We start from the raw sequence: 18,039 nt of genomic DNA on the forward strand, positions 1-18,039 counted from the left end.
GCAAGCATAAATTTACCAGGTCTGTCAGGTCAGGGTGCAAGTTTGAATGATACAAGGGTTTCATACGCAAAACAATTAAAGATAGGGGTATAAATATGAATATAATATTATCCAGGGGGGTCTTGTAATTGAATTCATCCTGCCGTCAGAGAGAAACTCCAAAAAAGTCCCAAAACAAAAGAAGGAGAAGAAGGGGTCCGGAGAGGTTGAGCAGAAATGTTCTACAGAGGGTAAGAAAGGTTTCAACTTTCATCTTCCATCTTCAATTTTAACCTAGAAATTACTTTTTGGTTAACTGTTTAGATTATTTTTCATAGTTATTTTGTTTGTATATGTTCTTTAGATTGTGGGTCATTTTTTATATTTCTTGCTCAATCAAATTTCCATATGTTTATCTCCCCAGATTTAGATTCTGTGAGTTAATATTAGGGTTAAGATATATCTGACTTTGGAAATAAAAGTTTAGCTTTGATTACTTCTGTGGATTCTTCTGTCTGTGTTTTTCTTTTTCTAGGGTTTTGTTAAAAATAATTGTCATATTGTTTTTTGGAAGATGAAATTTTTTCAGTATCATGTTCTCCCTTGGTGCTCTATGTTTTATGGTATCATTTGAAGTTTGGTGTGAGAAGATGTTGAAGAATGATTTTGAATAATTCAATCTCAAATTTCCTTCATAATCACCATTTATATTTTGTGATTTTGACCATATTTCATTATTTTGTACTGGATTGCTTTGAAGTATATTCATGAAGTACCCTCTTGTGTTATTTTATTCATGGATATTTGGGTTTGTGTAGCATCAATTGACATGTGGGTTTGTTGTTTTTTATGGGTGTTCGGGAATGAAGGAAATATGTCGATGGTGGTGATGGACATGAATTGGGCCAAAAAAGGCAGCGACTAGTTGATCCGACCCCATCATTTTATGGGGAACCAACAGGTTCCACTTACATGTATGGTGGTGCTTCTTCTTATGCATATACCGGTCAACCTTCACCATTCCCGGTTGTTCGACTCCGAGGTCTTCCTTTTGATTGCACAGAAACTGACATTGTTGAGTTCTTCCAAGGTCTTGACATTGTGGATATTCTCTTTGTCACTAAGGGCGGAAGGTTCAGTGGGGAGGCATTTTGTCTGCTAGGATATCCACTTCAAGTGGATTATGCACTTCAAAGGAATAGGCAGGTTATGGGTAGGCGATATATCGAGGTGTTTAGGAGTAAGAGGCAAGAGTACTATAAGGCTATAGCAAATGAAGGTTCAGACGTTCGTGGTGGTTCGCCTCGTAGACGTGCCAGAAGGGCAAGATCTTCTGATCCTGGTAAGGATTTGGCTGAACATACTGGGGTTCTGAGGTTAAGGGGGTTACCGTTTTCAGCGGGAAAGGAAGATATTGTGGATTTCTTTAAAGAATTTATGCTTTCAGAAGACTCTGTTTATATAGTGATGAATTTTGATGGAAGACCGACTGGAGAAGCATTTGTGGAGTTCAGAAGTTCTGAGGATTCAAAGGCAGCAATGGTTATGGACAGAATGACACTTGGTAGCCGTTATATTGAATTATTTCCTTCATCGATCGAAGAATTGGAGGAGGCTGTTGCAAGGGGATGAAGAGGTAATTTTTAAATCCAGTCCTTTTCTACCATGATATGATCTACAAAACTCGTATATGTCATCTGACTATTCATATAATCTAGTCATTAAAATCCATAGATTAGTAAAATATTTGAATGACCAAACACCACACTTTACCGTAGTAACTCAAAAGGGGCGGTAAGGTGAAGCACCCAACACAGATGGAGCCGTGGTGGTGTCAGGGCACTGCCTTTGACAGCATTCTTGAGAAATCTTGATTTGTAGGAGTCGAGGAGATAGTATTTGGTCAAGATAGACACGGTCCTTGTTTCATATCTGAGGTTTAAACATGCTAGAGAGTAGGAAGGAAATATTCAAGTCTTATAAAAAGATATAGAGTGAGTGAGTGGATATTTTTTGGGCGTCATGCGGAGGCTAAAGTTGTGCAGAACTGTTTAGAAAGATAAAAGACTATTAAGGCTTTGCTTGGGTCCTACCTTGACTATACTTTCGCATTTAGCCTTGAATCTTCTACTTCACTTTCGCGTTTAGCCTTGAGTTGATCGGTTTCTATAGCAATCTCGTTTAATATTTTTATTTTGTTTCTCTACTCGGTTGTTTTCTCTTACAGTTTTTTTGTTTCAGAATTCTTTACGTAGAAGTCAAGGGAGGGTGAGGGTCGAAACATAAATCCAGAGAGCATATCAACCCCATGGTTACATGATTCATCGACCGAGGCAGATATCATACAGCACTAGATATAAGAAAGCCCCGAAGTTTCAAAAATTCCAGGTCTGGGTAGCCTTTTAGGTGTTTGAACTTACATGTAATGTTTCTAGAATTATCCTTCTTTTGGAAGAAACTTGATATTAGATGGAATTGTACTTTGCTTATCCAACTTAGATATAGTTACTATCATTAAATTGTGATTCTTGGAGATTTTTGTTTGCTCTTATTTCTCTTTCTTGTGTCTTCCTTGCCCATAGTAACACTTCCTAAACTTGTACCTATTCTCAACCCTAACCTATTAGGTTCACCTCTCTGCATGAGCTTCTTTACGACCTATTTGTCCGAAAAGCCATTCCACTCAGAGGGTTGAGGCTTACTCATTCGTTTTATACAATAATGTGCTGCTCTTCTCTTGTGCATTTCATCAACACCAATCAAACTATATGGGTTTTCTTCAACTACTATAACATAAGAACCCATTTGAATACATTTAGAAACTTGTCTTAACAATAATTTGCCGATAAAAGAATGAAAGCATAGTGTTATCATTGTTCATTGCTGTAAATGCAAAAAGATTACTAGTATCTCTAGATCCAGAAAAAGTTAAAAAAAAAGAAACAGAGAAGAGAGGAAAGAATAGACACAATTGAACCATGCTATATCAACCACTATTACAAACCTTGATCTAAAAATAATGTACTCATCAAAGCTTACTTTTTTCCGGGCATCGTTGGGTTTAATCGGAGTTGTGCTTGACCTTCTTTACAAGTATTTCAATTTATAAGAAGAATTTTACCAAGCTACAATGTGGCTTTATTACAAAACAAGAATAAGAAAAAACAGTAGTCGTGTAAGTAGATCGATCATCTCTCTCTCTTTATTGGGAAACCTTGTGTTATGAGAAAATTAAGAGGGAATCAAAGTCTCCATCTTCTCATCTTCCTTGGTTATGACTCATCTTGTCTTTGAGCTTCTTCAATACCAAGAGCTTCTTGTCTTTGTGCTTCAATACGAAGAGTTTCTTGTCTTTATGCTTCTCGTTCTTTGCGAAGGATTTCAATTTTAAACAATTCTATTTGAAATGCATTCATAGGCTTCAAGTAGTACTCTGCTCCTTCATTGCATCTCGATAATCAATAATCAAGAATCTTTAAGAATGAAGAATTGGGTATCGTTGATGCATACCTTGAAGACCTTGTTACTTGATAACCAGGATCGGCAATAGCAACATGTATGTATCCAGGAGATCAAAGAGAATTTAATGATTGTAGTTATTACCTTAACCCTTTCAAGAAAATCATAACAAGTCGTATCGCCTATACTATTGGGGTTTGGTAGTTAATGATAGTCGACAACTACATATTTGTGTCAACATGAATTTTGATCAAACGGATGAAAGGCAGGATCAGAGAAAATATTGTAGACCTTAGAGTACAGAATCAAGAAAGAGTTGGTTGAAGTTAGTTAGGATGAATCGGCTATACTATTTTCATCAATCTAAATAGCTTGATAATTACCCAAGTGCCCATTCAAATAGTATTTTGCAATTCAAAAGTTAATTATTATCTGTAAATAGAGGAGTTAAAGGAAAACAAAGCCTCCGAACAAAAAGTTAACGAAACAAAATCTCTGATAGATCCTCTGAATGGTAGAAGAAAGTAAGTTATACTCAACTTAATTGTCGCTTAATATTTTTGACAGTGTCTTGAATACGAGTCGATGTTTAACCTAACCTGTTTACTTATGTTTGCCACAGTCTGATGAGGGGTTGTTATTAATGTTAAGGGTGTATTCTGAAGTCATTTTGGGGGAGAGTTAGAGGCGGTTGATTTTAGCCAACTACAAATACCAAAACCCTTGAGAAATCTCTGTAATCTTGTTCCTTATTCATAGTGAAAACTATCGTACCATTGTTCATTGTGGAGTAAGTGTCACCAACCAAACCACATAAATCTACTGTGTTTGTGTGATTGTTTACTTCTATTATTGTTTTGCATGGCTTGTTCTTCGTCACAAACGTAAGCGTAATCCAACATCTTACTATTCAACACACTAATAAGCCTAAATTTTACTTGAGATTGATAGAGAAAATTACCCAAAACTCACCAGACCAAAATTTATTTAGTGAAAAAGGTCCTCAACTTTTTTATGATTCAGTCCGACGAGTTTGAACATGTCTGCACAAATTAGGATTACATATTTACTCATATTTTGGGCATAGTCTTTTTAAATATCAAAACAAATCTCACCACTCAAACATAGAAAAACATGAGCAATTCTACAAATTTCATTCGAAGTGAATGTTGGAATTCTCGGAGGATTGTTTAAGTAGACATTGACATGCTTCAAAATCGGATTTCAGAACTCTGAAGTCAAAAACTGAAAACCCAGACAAACAAAGAAATTGCAATAGAAAGCAGGAAACCCTGGTTTTTATGGTTCATGATAACAACTCATAGTCACATCGTAAGCAAATTATATCAACCCGAAGAAAGGATCAATGTCAACGTCAGATACTTAATCCGTTTATAAATTTGAGTTTACATAATTTTAACAAATCTTACTTATAATTGATAGGGAAACTTGACCAAAACTCACTAGACCAAAATTTATTTAGTCGAAAAGGGTCCATCAACTATTTTTATGATTCAATCGGCCGAGTTTGGACATGTTTGCACTAATGAGAATTACAAATTCACTCATATTTTGGGCATACCTTTTACACATTCAACACAATTTGCACGGTTGCGGAAACAATAAAAAAAATGTCTGAAATCAAAGTGAATGTTGGGATTCTTGGAGGATTGTTTAAGTAGACAGTAAGAGAGAAAGAATAAGTGAGAAATTACATGAAGTCATAACTCATAAGGCCATCAAATAATGTGTACATCTAGAAGGACATTTCTGCATGGGGCCTTCCCAGCTGGTTGGTTACTCATCCAAAGGCCTCTTCCTCCTGCTTGACTCCTATCAACTTTCAATCCAAACATAAAAAGAAATAGCAACACAAAGGAGGAAAGTCTGGTTTTTGTGGTTCATGAGATGCATACAGGATAACAACTCTCTCTCTCTCTCTCTCTCTCTCTCTACATTGGTGTCAAGATGACAAAAAAGAAAAAAAAAAAGAGGAATTATACCTTGTGTTACAATGACACAATGTGCCTCTATTACAAAACAAGAAAATGAAAAAAAGATAGTAGTAGTAAGATTGACCCTCTCTTTATTGGGAAACCTTGTGTTATGAGAAAATCAAGACAGAATCAAAGTCTACATCCTCTCCTATTACTTGGTCGATCAAGTTGTCTTTGAGCTTCTTGCCTTTGTGCCTCTTGTCTTTGAGCTTCTTGCCTTTGTGCCTCTTGTCGTTGAGCTTCTTGCCTCTGAGCTTCTTGCCTTTGTGCCTCTTGTCTTTGAGCTTCTTGCCTTTGAGCCTCTTGTCTTTGAGCTTCAATACGAAGAGCATCTTGCCTTACAAATTCGAAACCAATAACTTCTCGTATAACGCTTTCCATTATACGTGAATTCATGGGTTCCGCGAAGTATTGAGCTCCTCTATCCTGACATCTAATTAACAACAAAAATTAAAATTTAAGAACAATAAAGAAATGGGGAATCTTTATCTAATAAACCAACTCGTTGTACCTTCGACGTTTTACGTCATCATAAACCACATCCATGACCACAATATGTATGAAATCTGAATAAGGATGTTCCTGCAGTTTGATTATTCCATTATAATCCAAATACATTTCAAAGACAATTTAATTCAAAAACATAGAAAGAAATTGATAGGAAAAAATGGGTATACCCTAATCCTTCGGAGAAATTCATAACAAGTCATATCGGGTAAATCGAATTCGGTAACCACAAAAATCATTTCATGTATCTACAAATGAGAAAGAAAAAACCAGTTATTAAGAAAGAAAAAGATTTCACAAAAATGATTTCATGTATCTTGAATTTTACGAAAATTTATCAAGAAATTTGTACTTGTGGCGCTGTGGGTGGGGCTTGTACTCGGTGCCTTCGATGTGGGGCTTGTAGTTGTGCCCCTGGGGGTTGAGGTAATCGATTCGTAGTCCAATAATGGAAGTCTCTAAGAGCATTAGTTGGAGTAGGATCCCAATAAGTAAGTCCTACTGCAAAAGTGATAAGAACATGAGAGAGACAGAGAACATGAGAGAGACAGAGAACATGAGAGAAAGAGAGAGAGAGAGAGAGTAAATTACCAGGGATATATTCTTCAGCTAGTCTCTTAGTTGTCTGTGCCAAGTTTAAATCACGAGTGGGACTAACGACATAGAGATGAGCAAGATATTCAGAAACCATTTTGAGTTTTAGAGAGAGAAACAAGGTGTTAATCTCTATAAGAGTAATTGAAACAGGGGAACAAATGAAGAAGAAGAAGAAGAAGAGAGAGAAAGTGATCTGATTTGGGAGATGGTTTAGGTGGTTATTGATGAGAAATAGTAACCCATTTATAATACCCCAAATTCCAAGAATTGGAATTCAAGAACTGGAGAAGATAAAATTTCTGTTACTGAAAACAGAATCAGTGAATTTCAGTTAGGGTTTGGTAGTTAATGAGCAACCCAAAACAGTTAGTATTTGAGATATGGTCAATAGTCAACGGATGCAAATTTTGGTCAAGATGACAAAAAGGGGAATTCATGAATGAAGAAGTGAGAGAAAGTCCGGCGAGTTCTTTTAAAGAGATAGGTTAAGACCTAACTAACCTTGACTTTGAGTGACCATTTGACTCACATAAATCTAAAGCTTTAAGAAAAAAAAGATGACAGAAAACTAAGAGACAAGACCATAGAAAGATGGTGGATCAATGAGGCCGTGGAAGCGTCTAGAGCCTAGGTTATATGCGTATGCTCAAGTGTAGTAAATACCTAACCCTTTTGAGTGGAGTCGTGGAGTCTTCACCAAGAACAATACTCCTGTATCGACCCCTATCCAAGGGTAAGGGATTATGATAGTACATCGCTTGAGGAAGCGCCTTGAGGAAGCGCTAAGGCCCAAAACAAGAGTTTAGCCAAAACTAACTTTTTAGTCCAACCTATTGTGATAATGCACTTATTTAACTTTCCGTCACTAGGCCTGGACTGGCCAAGTACCCTGGCCAGGATGCGTCATTTTTCTTGTGATAATTACATTCAATATATGTCTTAAAGATCCGTGGTGTGTGTACTTGGAAACTCTTCTAGACAGTTATGATAATCAAAATAGTCTTTCGATTATATGTTTTAAGACAGAAGAGTAATGGGACCTTTTAGGTAAAAAAATACTTCCTAGTTATCATCGAGGACAATGTTGTAAAAATCTTCGACTACTCCAAGAACAATACTCCTGGATCGACCCCTATCCAAGGGCTTCCTCAAGCGTCTAGAGCCTAAATTATATGTGTCTGCTCAAGTGTAGATACCTAACCCTTTTGAGTGGAGTCGTGGAGTCTTCGCCAAGAACAATACTCTTGGATCGACCCCTATCCAAGGGCAAGGATTATGATAGTACATCGCTTGAGGAGCACTAAGGCCCAAACAAGAGTTTAGCCAAAACTAACTTTTTCCAACCTATTGTGATAATGCACTTATTCAACTTTCCATCAGTAGGCCTGGACTGGCGAAGTACCGTGGCCAGGATGCGTCATTTTTCTTGTGATAATTACATTCCATATATGTCTTAAAGATCCATGGTGTGTGTACTTGGAAACTCTTCTAGACAGTTATGATAATCAAAATAGTCTTTCGATTATATGTTTTAAGACAAAAGAGTAATGGGACTTTTTAGGTAAGAAAATAGTTCCTAGTTATCATTGAGGACAATGTTGTAAAAATCTTCGACTACTCCCGACTGTTCTCTTTGTATCCCAATTTTTGACTGAATCGGCAGCTTGTCCTCAACATCCTAGGTTCTCATACCAACCTAATTGGACAAATTTCTATTTATCCGGTTAGATGTCTAAATTGATTGATCCCCGCTTAAGTACATAAAAAATTATTAAGATTTTAAATTTCTCCAAATAAAAATTATTAATCATTCTTTCATCTTTACTCTTTAAGCAATAAATGTATTATTGGTTATAACAATTGCACATAACTAGATATATATGAAGTGGACATGAATCCAAAAGATATAGTACATGAAAAGTAACTACACACCCAAGATACTGGCAAAATGTAGGTGACTCAAAAACCTAAAACCAACAATTGCTACAAGTTTGATTTTTTTTTTTTCGGCTATAGGAGTTCAAATCTCTAGCTAATGATGGGTATAGAAAAGTTCCCCAATGTCCTTCGACTACATAATCGAATTGTTAAACTAAAATATGACTAGTGGTGTAAGTCGATCAATCATCTCTCTATCGGGAAATCTTGTGTTATGAGAAAATCAAAGGTTACTACATCTTTTCCTCTTCCTTTTATTTGAATCAAGTTGTCTTTGAGCTTCAATACGATGAGCTTCTCGTCTTTGAACATCAACACGAAGAGATGGTTGTCTTTGAGCTCCAATACTAAGAGCTACTTGTCTTTCCAATTCAACACGAGATACTTCTTCTATAAAGCTTTCCATTTTAGATGAATCCATGGGTTTCCTATTGTAATGAGCTCCTTCTTCTTCACATCTAATTTACAACAAAAATCAAAATTTAAGAAGAACAGACAACTTGGGTAATCTTGAACTCAAAATCAAAATTGTTGTACCTTCTAAGTTTTTCTTCAACATAAACAGAATCCATTACGATAACATGTATGTATTTTGAACAAGGATTTTCCTGCAATTTGAACATGGACTTCAAAGACAAATCAATTCGAAAACAGAGAAACAAATTGATAGGAAAAATTGGGTTTACCCTAATCTTTTGGAGAAATTCATAACAAGTCATATCGTATAAGTCGAATTCCGTAATCAGCAGAAGGATTTCCTGTCCCTGTTAATGAGAAAGAAGAACTGGTTATCAAGAATGAAGCAAAGAATTTTACAAGAATTAATGAAGAAAATCATACTTGTGGCGCCCCTGGGTATGGGGATAGTTGTCTGTGAGCCCAAATTTCTAGATGTCTAAGAGCACTAGTTTCATACTGATACCAATGAGCACAAATTACTGCGAAAATGATTGGAACATTAGAGATAGAGAGACAAGAAGGGGGAGAGAGAAAAAGAAAGAGAGAGAGAGAGAGACGATACCGGTGAATTGATCTGCGATGATTTTATAAGTTGTGGATGCCAATTCCTCATCAAAAGTGGGAGTTACAACAATGATATTGGCAAGAGTTTCAGAAGCCATTTTGAGTTTTAGAGAGAAAAACAAGGTGTTAATCTCAAGAACAATGGAAACAAAGGAAGAACAAAGAGAAAGTCTGATCTGAGAGATGGTTTAGCCTTTGGGTGGATATAAATGAGATTAGTGAACCTATTTATACTACTCAAAAACCCCAAGAATTGGAATTCAAGAACTTGAGAAGATAAATTTTCTGTTACTTAAAACAGAATCAGTGAATTTCAGTTAGGGTTTGGTAGTTAATGGTCAACCTAAAACCGTTATTTGAGATATGGACAATAGTCAAAGGGTACGAATTTGGGTCAACACTAGTTTTGAAGTGATGACCCATCTTTGATCAAAAGACATGAGCATAGAAAGCAAAGTAGGCCTCACTGTATAGGATCAAGAAAGTGTTAGTTAAAGTCTGTTTGGGGTGAATCAAGAATTACTTAAACTAGTGTCTTTTCAATCTTCTTGGTTGACATATTTAGGGAAAAGTTACTCGAATGTTGTTTTACAACCAACTACTGGTGTTACGCCTGTAATTGAAGTCAATTGCCCGAAGATAGATAGTTAAGGACACGAAGACCTTCATTAGCCAAGTCGTCATCTTGAATCCTTTTGCATGGAGAGGAATAATTGCAGCTTAAGAGATACTATATCAACCCAAAGAAAGGATCATCATTATGTTCAAATACCAAACCCCATCGTGGAAATCTCAAAAAAAAAAAAATACTTCAATGGGTTAATCCCACAAGGAAAATTAAAGCGAAAATCTCTGGTACGCGAAATTTATAGTATTGGATCGCGAACCCACCCTAAAACAATACAAGAGATCTAGTGAGGTAGAGTATTTGGTAACATTGGGCTTAATCGCTGAAGCTTTAAACAATTTGAGGCATTACTAGGCATAGGATACTTCAAAACTTTCGACTTTCTTGTTTGTACTTTCTATTGGTTATTCTTGCAACAATTTTCTGCCTTCTCTCTGTTTGATAAACAAAGACTGAGTAGGCGAATCTTCGGATAACACTATGATGGTTGAGCCAAAGTTTGATCCCCGAGCCAATGAGAACCACATAAATACTCCAATTAAAACATAAAAAGTGCTTATAGTAATATTCTAACTCCTAGTTCCTGGCTTGTCGAAAAATTATTACAATAAATAGAAAAGCTTAAATTTTTCACAGCTGCGGCCAAACTAAAATATGACAAATCTTCCAAAAGAAAAAACGAATATTACAAGTACAAACTCATCTTCGAAAAAGAAAAAAGCACGAGAGGCTGGTTTTTTTTTTTTGAAGTCAAGGGAACCATTTCCATTAATAAGTGACAAAATCACATTGTTTACATGGATGATACATCATTCTTATTTCTCTCCTATGAAAACTTCATGAGAGTTACATACCTTTAAACGCAGAGTGCCTCATGAAGAGAAAGAAATGGGACTAGACACAAACTCAATAAAATGACCCTAAAGGTCGAGAATGAGAAGACCCTAAAGGTCGTGAATGAGAAGACCTTAAAGGTCGACAAAAAGTAATACTAATACAAAAACAAATACTAAAATAACCACTGTAGTCTTCACCGGAAAGTCGTCGCCGTCACCGGAAAAACCGTTTTCATCATCGGAAAACCATCTTCATCGTCGGAGAACCGCCCCCATCACCGGAGAACCACCACCACAGGGGAACTGAACTTGGCCTCGTTTTCTCTTCTAATGCATCAGTTTGATCCAATTGTACACCCAAATTGGATTTTCCAAAACAAAGATAGTAGTCATCCATATAGTTATACAAATCAAACAAAGTTAGGTCTAGAATTTCTAAAAGAGTCATCAACCCCATCTTTCATCTTTCTTCATTGTTCTTCTTCTTCCAATTAGACACATTCTAGATGGCTTCATCGCTGGATTTCTCCAATTGAGGGAGAAAATTTCTGCTTAATATGTCAAACTGTTCCTGGGTAGTACTATCTTTTTTCTTTCTCTCCCATGTTTCTGCCTATCAAATCCAACTGTTGAAGCCTCCTTAGTTCATAAAATTGGGCTGTGAATTCTTCGGCTTTCGCATCATCACCACCATAAAAATATTCATCTCCTTCAATCACAAAATCACAATTATTGTGTTTATCTTCGCTTCGATCTAGTTCTTGAAGGTTTTGAGCGACATTCCAATTATTAGGGTTTACCAAATCCTAGAAAAAATCGGAGGGGAATGGTGGACGTAATGCAATATTTTCCCGATTCTCTTATTATAGATCTAATAAGATAATGCAATCTAACAAAGAGGAAGATCCGGAAGAGGAATCCCTCCTCCGGAAAACAACAAGATCTAATCAAGTTTTTATGGTTCATGAAATGTGCCTCTACTACAAAACAAGAAAAAGAAAAAACAGTAGCAGTACTGTAGTAGTGTAAGTCAATTGATCATCTCTTTATTGGGAAACCTTTGTATTATGAGAAAAACTAAACATAATCAAAGTTTACTAGTACATCTTTTCCTCTTCCTTTTGTTTGACTCCAAATTGTTAGTATTTTTGATACTAATGACTAATGTGGACTAATATATGTATTAATTACATAATACATGTTATTTCACTTAAGGGTCCCAAAATGTGATCTAATTAATTTATACATTATGGACCATAAAATATCAGTTTGAAGTGTGGGGAGCGTATTGGCAATATGTCATGTGTAGAGCCCTTAAAAGTAATTATCAAAGAATAATGGGCTCTTTAATAATTACTTGGGTAACTGCTAGTAACTACCTAGGCAGTTCCCATATTATTCAGGGCAAATCCCTAAACCAGAAAAAAGAGACGTGATTTTCCCAACTCCCATTTTTGAGAAATCAGAAACAACGTCCATTCTCAAGGTTTAGAAGATTTTGTCCAAATCTTAGGGGTAACAAGGAAATCTAATGTATCTTCAAGCTATGGATTCGGGTAAGTACCTGAATTTTTTTTACATCTCTTTAATTCATCAAATAGAGATCTTGGTTTAATTTCATTACTTGTGTTTTGTTATTTATATGCATAAGTATTGAATTTTCCATCAAGTGGTATCAGAGCCACTATTTGTATGAATTTTGAGATGGTTTTATGTGTTCAGTTCACCATGTTTGTGATGTTTAAGATATTTCGTGAGAAACTTTTTTGCTTTTAGATTATCCCTAAATCTGTTTATTTCTGCAAATATTTGGGAGATTTAAAGAATATCAGTAACTACCTTTATTTTATAATAATAAAGATCTTGAATGCTATCTTCTGTGATTCGGTTGGTTATGGAGGAATAATAGAGATCGTAGTTATTTCCCCCTATTCCTCTCCCCTAATCTCTCTGTTTGAATATTTGGGTAGTTGAGAGATATTTGGGTAGATGATATTCTTATGAATTCTCTGTTGGATTATCTTCTTCGGTTTCTGTTGGGAGAGATAAAATATAAGTAGTTATTATTTCCTTAATTTCATCTCCCATCATTTATGCGTTGAATGTTTCATTAGTTAACAGATATTTTTGGCAGATTACACCATAACCAATTTTAAGTTTTATTTCTCTGATTAGGTTATTTACAGAGAAAATATTGGTTAGTATAATTTTATTTTTTGTAAGATTCTGTCAACTATTTTGGGTTCAACTATTTTGGGTCAGAGAAATATTGATTAGATTTTAATTTCTCCATTCTATAATCTCTCTTATTCGGTTGTTTAGAGAGATAATTGGGTATCAATTAATTCCTCCTAACATGGTTATTTTTTCACTAAATCAAATTTGTTTAGAGAAATTTTGATACCATTACAATTGCTTTAGATACTGGAGGTATTAAACGTTATCATATATATATATATATCGGACAATAAATAAAGTAGTTTCCAGTGTGGGCGCCCATAACAATTACCGAGGATGCCTAGAGGAACTAGTTGGGTGACTATAGCATTTGTAGGGTGCCTATAGCAGTAGGGTGTGACAGGCTGATTCCACTGGTTGGGTGCCTATAGCAATTGTAGGGTGCCTATAGTTTTGGGCGCCTGTAGCACTTGGTGTTAATCGTTTTTGGTGCCTTTAGTAGTTAGTTTGGGTGCTCATAACAGAAATTTTGGATGCATACAACATCATATTTGGGCACTTGTAGACCTCTAATTACTCATTTTGGAGTAATGTATGTATCTCACGTCAATGCACTTATTTTATTTGTAATATATGAATTGTGAGTTATTGTTGAGTGCCTTAATTGGGTGTTTGAAGGCACCACAACATGTTTCTACTACTAAATAATGCACATATGATTTTTGGTTTAGCGTTAATTATGGTAATTTGACGATGATTTCATGCATATGTGTACTTTGAATTATCAACCTTTAGTGGATTTAATATCTATGTTGATATATGCTTAATAAGTAATAAGAAACATGATTAAGTGATTATATGTCAATAATCATTAAACATAAGGTTAGGCTATTGATTAATCTTGCACAAAATATTATGATTTTAATTTTTGTCAAGAACTTAGATGGTTATTGCATTAATTATGGGATTGAACTGACATGTCGCCAAAGTGACCTCTGTCGGGTAAAATACCATAGTTGGTGTAGATAAACATGTCTTAGTCCATGTGAAGTGATCGGCCCAAAGGAAGGTTACTTTGACAGGTCTAAGGGAAGCCTTAAATTGCCTTATGACTAAGATATGTGATATATTTAGGTGTCATGCGAGTATTGTGTCGGTCCAAAGAAAGGCACAACACTTGGCAGATCTTGTATCAATATCAGAGAGTATCACTAGTAAGTTATTATCTCTGTCCAAAGACTAGATAGTAATGTTACACTTGATATCTTGAAATGGGCCCACAAATTGCAATATTTGGTTAATTGCTAATTTTTATGCATGATTTTATTGAACTCTAATATGAGCATGTGTGTTTTATTGTCTTTTGTATTTAGTATCATATATATCTGCCAACATAAACAACATTCCGGTGCTTAACGGCATTAACTTTAAGAAATGGAAGAAGCACGTGATGACTGTGCTTGGTTGCATGGATCTTGACATTGCTCTTAGGATGGATCGCCCAATGCCTCTGTCCAGCTTAAGTACTACAGAACAGAAGGTTGTTATGGAAAAATGGGAGAGATCTGATCGGATGAGCCTGATGATCATGCAAAACTCAATTCCAAACTCGATAAGCAGTGGACTGACTAAGGCGAGTGCTAAGGAGTTCCTCAAGCAACTCTCTTATCGCTTTTCAGCGAGTGGGAAAGTGGAGACAAGCACTACATTATCTAAGCTTGTCACCATGCGGTATAACGTTAAGGGGAACATACGGGAGTACATTATGAATATGTCTAACCTGGTGACCAAACTCAGGGAACTAAGACTTGTATTGTCTGAAGACATACTTGTTCATTTGGTCCTCATATCTCTTCCTGTTCAGTATAACACACTTAAGATCTCCTATAATTCTCAAAAGGAGAAGTGGAGCTTGAATGAGCTCATTGCACATTGTGTTCAGGAAGAAGATAAGATTAACCAGGAAAAGACAGAAAGTGCTCACCTAGCATCAACTTCAGGAGTAAAAAGGCTGGATAAGCAAAAGAAGGATAAAGGTATAGCAAACACAATAACTTCACAAGTCAAAGGCAAAAGAAATTTAGATTCAAGGCATTCCTGTTTCTTTTGCAAAAGGACTGGTATCGTGAAGAAAATGTGTTATGAATACGCCGCTTGGCGTGCTAAGAAAGGTTTGCCTCCACTATTGAAAGCCGATTGATGGCGAAAGATACATCTTTGTGGGCTGTAGAACAACCTTGCAGTGGAAGCAATCGGTGTTTGTTTTATTTGTTGTTCAATTATGTACTGATTGTTATTTGAATTTAGAAGAAACTTTTCATGTACCGTCATTCAGACGGAACTAATTTCTATTTCCTTTTGGACAAATTTGGTTTTAATTGTTCGATTGAAATAGATCATTTAGTGTTTCTCTAAATTCTAATATTGTGGATTATAGTACTTAAATTGATTAAAGATATATAATCAAACACCATAAAGGCGAATGTGGAGTCAGGCAAAGATATTTGGGGTTCATTCCCTTAGGTATCGTGGAATGACAAACATTGTCTTGTCTGCTTCAATAATGACTCATGGCATTAGGAATACCTTTACTGGAAGCAGTTTGATCGCTCAAACAACCCTTCTTTTAATCAAGAAACTCATGTTCGTCGAGGATGTTAATTACAGTGGGAGTAATCAAAATAAAGAGATTGTGTTTGAAGATGAGTATGCAAATATTCGTCTTAAAGTCACGACTGACAATAACTAAATTTTTTTTTTGATACAATTATTGTTCAGCCTGTGAATTAAAGTATTTAATCAGATACAACCATGTTGGTTAATCCCACATTTAGTGAACAACCTTTTCTCGTACTAGTTAATAAAGAACCTCTAAAAGAAACAGAGGAATAGCTAGAGAGATTATGGTTGACATTAACGACCTTGAATTAAGGAAACACTTAGAAGATCCACTATGACTTTGTTGTCTATCTTAATGAGCACAATTATGACTTAAGGTTTGAAGTATTTAACTTCTCCTAGTGAAGTCAAAATGAGCTCAAAAATTTGATGACTGGATTGAGGTCATGAAAGGAGAGTTGAAGTCTATGGACGACATTAACATTAGGATCTTGTCGAGTTACCTCTAGGGTGAGATCAATTGGTAGTAAATGAATTTACGAAACCAAAAAAGACTCAAAAGGTAACATCGAAAGATATAAAGCACGTCTAGTCGTCAATGACTTTACTCATAAGGGAGGATTAAACTTCGAAGAGGTATTCTCGCCTGGCTTTACGAAGTATTCTTTAAGTCAAATAAATTGTACCAAAATTTTGATGAGGTCATTCCTCTTTCGGTTCTATGAGGAAAATATCATCGATCAGTGCATATATCTCAAGATCAGTGGGAGTGGATTTATGATCCTAGAACTATATGTAGGTGTGGTTCTACTAGCGAACACTGATATAGGATTGTAGCATTAGACCAAGGGCTTTCTCTCAAGCGAATTTAAAATGAAAGACCTTGGAAATGCTTCTTATGTTTTGGGTATCCAGATAGACCAAGATCACCCTAAGGACACTCTTGGTCTTTCCCAAAAGGCCTATATCGTAAATTTCTCTATGGCATCCAAAAATATTCGCTAGGAGATACGTCAGTGAATAATGACGGCAAGTTTAGTTTGCTCCAACTTGTGAAGTTCAATCTTGAGAAGGAAACTGAGACAATCCCAAACTCGTTTGTGGTTGGAAGTCTCATGCATGCACAAGTTTGTACATGTTCGGATTTGACACTTGTTGAAGGAATGTTGGGTAGATATCCAAGTAACCCAAGCCTAGACCGTTGAAAGGTCATCCAACGGGTTATGTGATAACTGCAAAAGAGCGAAAGATTACATGCTCACTTTTGAGGAGAACCGATCATAGAGAGATCATAGGTTGCTCCGATACGGATTTGCTGGATATCTTTGTCATAAGAAATCCAGATCAGGTTACATTTTTGTGGTGGTTGAAAGGCTTAATTACTGGAAAGTGTAAAACAATCCCTATGACCTTCTCGACCATGAAAGCAGAGTTCTTAACATGCTTTCAAGCATCAATCATGCAATTTGGCTTTGAAATTTTGTCTTTAAGTTAGAATGTGGTCGGATACGCAAAACGACCAATGAGGATCTAACATGACGATTAGGCAGCTGAGTTGTACTTAAATAACAACAAAAGCTTTTCAAAGTCCAAATACATTGGTATGTAGTACCTTGCGGTAAAAGGTAACGTTCAGAGTCTTTTGGTATCCATTGAGCACATTGACACAAACTCCAATATGGTGAACCACTCACTAAAGATTTACCGCCTAAAGTTTTTCAGCAAGTATGTGGTTTATATCGGGATTCTAGGATCCCATTGATTAGTGGGAGTTTGTTGTCTTAATTTTTTGGATCCAATTGGTTGTGCTCATTGGAAATGTTTGGTTTCTTGTATTGACCTTACGTAGTTTCAAAAATTATGTATTATATTTGGTACTCTGAACATAAGGATATCAACTTTCTATTGAGGACATCATTGGGAGAAAGTTGGACTCTGTGGAGTCACTGGATTAGTTGGAAATAGACATGTTTTAGATCACAATTGCATGCAATTTCCATGCTACACATCCACACTTGATCTATGTTGTTAATCATGTTAGTAATGTGACCATTAAAGGTTTAGTCATGAACTAATGCGACGAACGCCGTTTTGATCCCTTGCTAATGTGGTTAATGAACCAGATTGTACGTGATATTTGAAGTCGTGAAATAACAATTTTTGTGCACACTAAGGTTCTTGTATTATGAAATTCGGGAAACATATAAAGTCCAAGTGGGAGATTGTTAGTATTTTTGATACTAATGACTAATGTGGACTAATATATGTATTAATTACA

At 35.8% G+C, this 18,039-nt stretch overlaps 3 protein-coding genes across 3 annotated transcripts; 2 read left to right on the forward strand and 1 right to left on the reverse strand.

Moving 5' to 3' along the window:
- The first annotated feature begins 112 nt into the window (after positions 1-112).
- Positions 113-2,514, forward strand: LOC147545597 (RNA-binding (RRM/RBD/RNP motifs) family protein). The gene is made up of 3 exons (XM_086673331.1): positions 113-230; positions 849-1,615; positions 2,221-2,514. The coding sequence occupies exons 1-2, from the start codon at positions 217-219 to the stop codon at positions 1,609-1,611; spliced, it is 777 nt and encodes a 258-aa protein (XP_086529457.1). The 5' UTR covers positions 113-216; the 3' UTR covers positions 1,612-1,615; positions 2,221-2,514.
- A 2,799-nt stretch (positions 2,515-5,313) lies between these two features.
- LOC147545598 (uncharacterized) lies at positions 5,314-6,749 on the reverse strand. The gene is made up of 5 exons (XM_086637896.1): positions 6,534-6,749; positions 6,295-6,443; positions 6,113-6,190; positions 5,947-6,017; positions 5,314-5,868 (listed from the first exon to the last, which is right to left on the reverse strand). The coding sequence occupies exons 1-5, from the start codon at positions 6,631-6,633 to the stop codon at positions 5,565-5,567; spliced, it is 702 nt and encodes a 233-aa protein (XP_086494022.1). The 5' UTR covers positions 6,634-6,749; the 3' UTR covers positions 5,314-5,564.
- Positions 6,750-14,592: 7,843 nt separating this feature from the next.
- On the forward strand, positions 14,593-15,342 carry LOC147545599 (uncharacterized). Its single transcript, XM_086635837.1, has one exon. It carries the CDS (start codon positions 14,593-14,595, stop codon positions 15,340-15,342), a length of 750 nt encoding a protein of 249 aa, XP_086491963.1.
- Positions 15,343-18,039: the final 2,697 nt, after the last annotated feature.

The sequence above is a fragment of the Eschscholzia californica genome, unplaced genomic scaffold (genome assembly GCF_041429995.1).
Source record: "Eschscholzia californica isolate CP2 unplaced genomic scaffold, dmEscCali1.0.p SCAF_4, whole genome shotgun sequence".
Classification (NCBI taxonomy): domain Eukaryota; kingdom Viridiplantae; phylum Streptophyta; class Magnoliopsida; order Ranunculales; family Papaveraceae; genus Eschscholzia; species Eschscholzia californica.

Excerpts from the sequence above, each read along its gene's own strand:
- LOC147545599 (XM_086635837.1), top strand. The coding sequence starts at position 14,593 with ATGACTGTGCTTGGTTGCATGGATCTTGACATTGCTCTTAGGATGGAT.
- LOC147545598 (XM_086637896.1), bottom strand. The coding sequence starts at position 6,633 with ATGGTTTCTGAATATCTTGCTCATCTCTATGTCGTTAGTCCCACTCGT. Across the intron at positions 6,191-6,294 it reads CCCCACCCACAGCGCCACAA|ATACATGAAATGATTTTTGT; the intron begins GTACAAATTTCT and ends TCTCATTTGTAG. Across the intron at positions 6,018-6,112 it reads AATTTCTCCGAAGGATTAGG|GAACATCCTTATTCAGATTT; the intron begins GTATACCCATTT and ends ATCAAACTGCAG.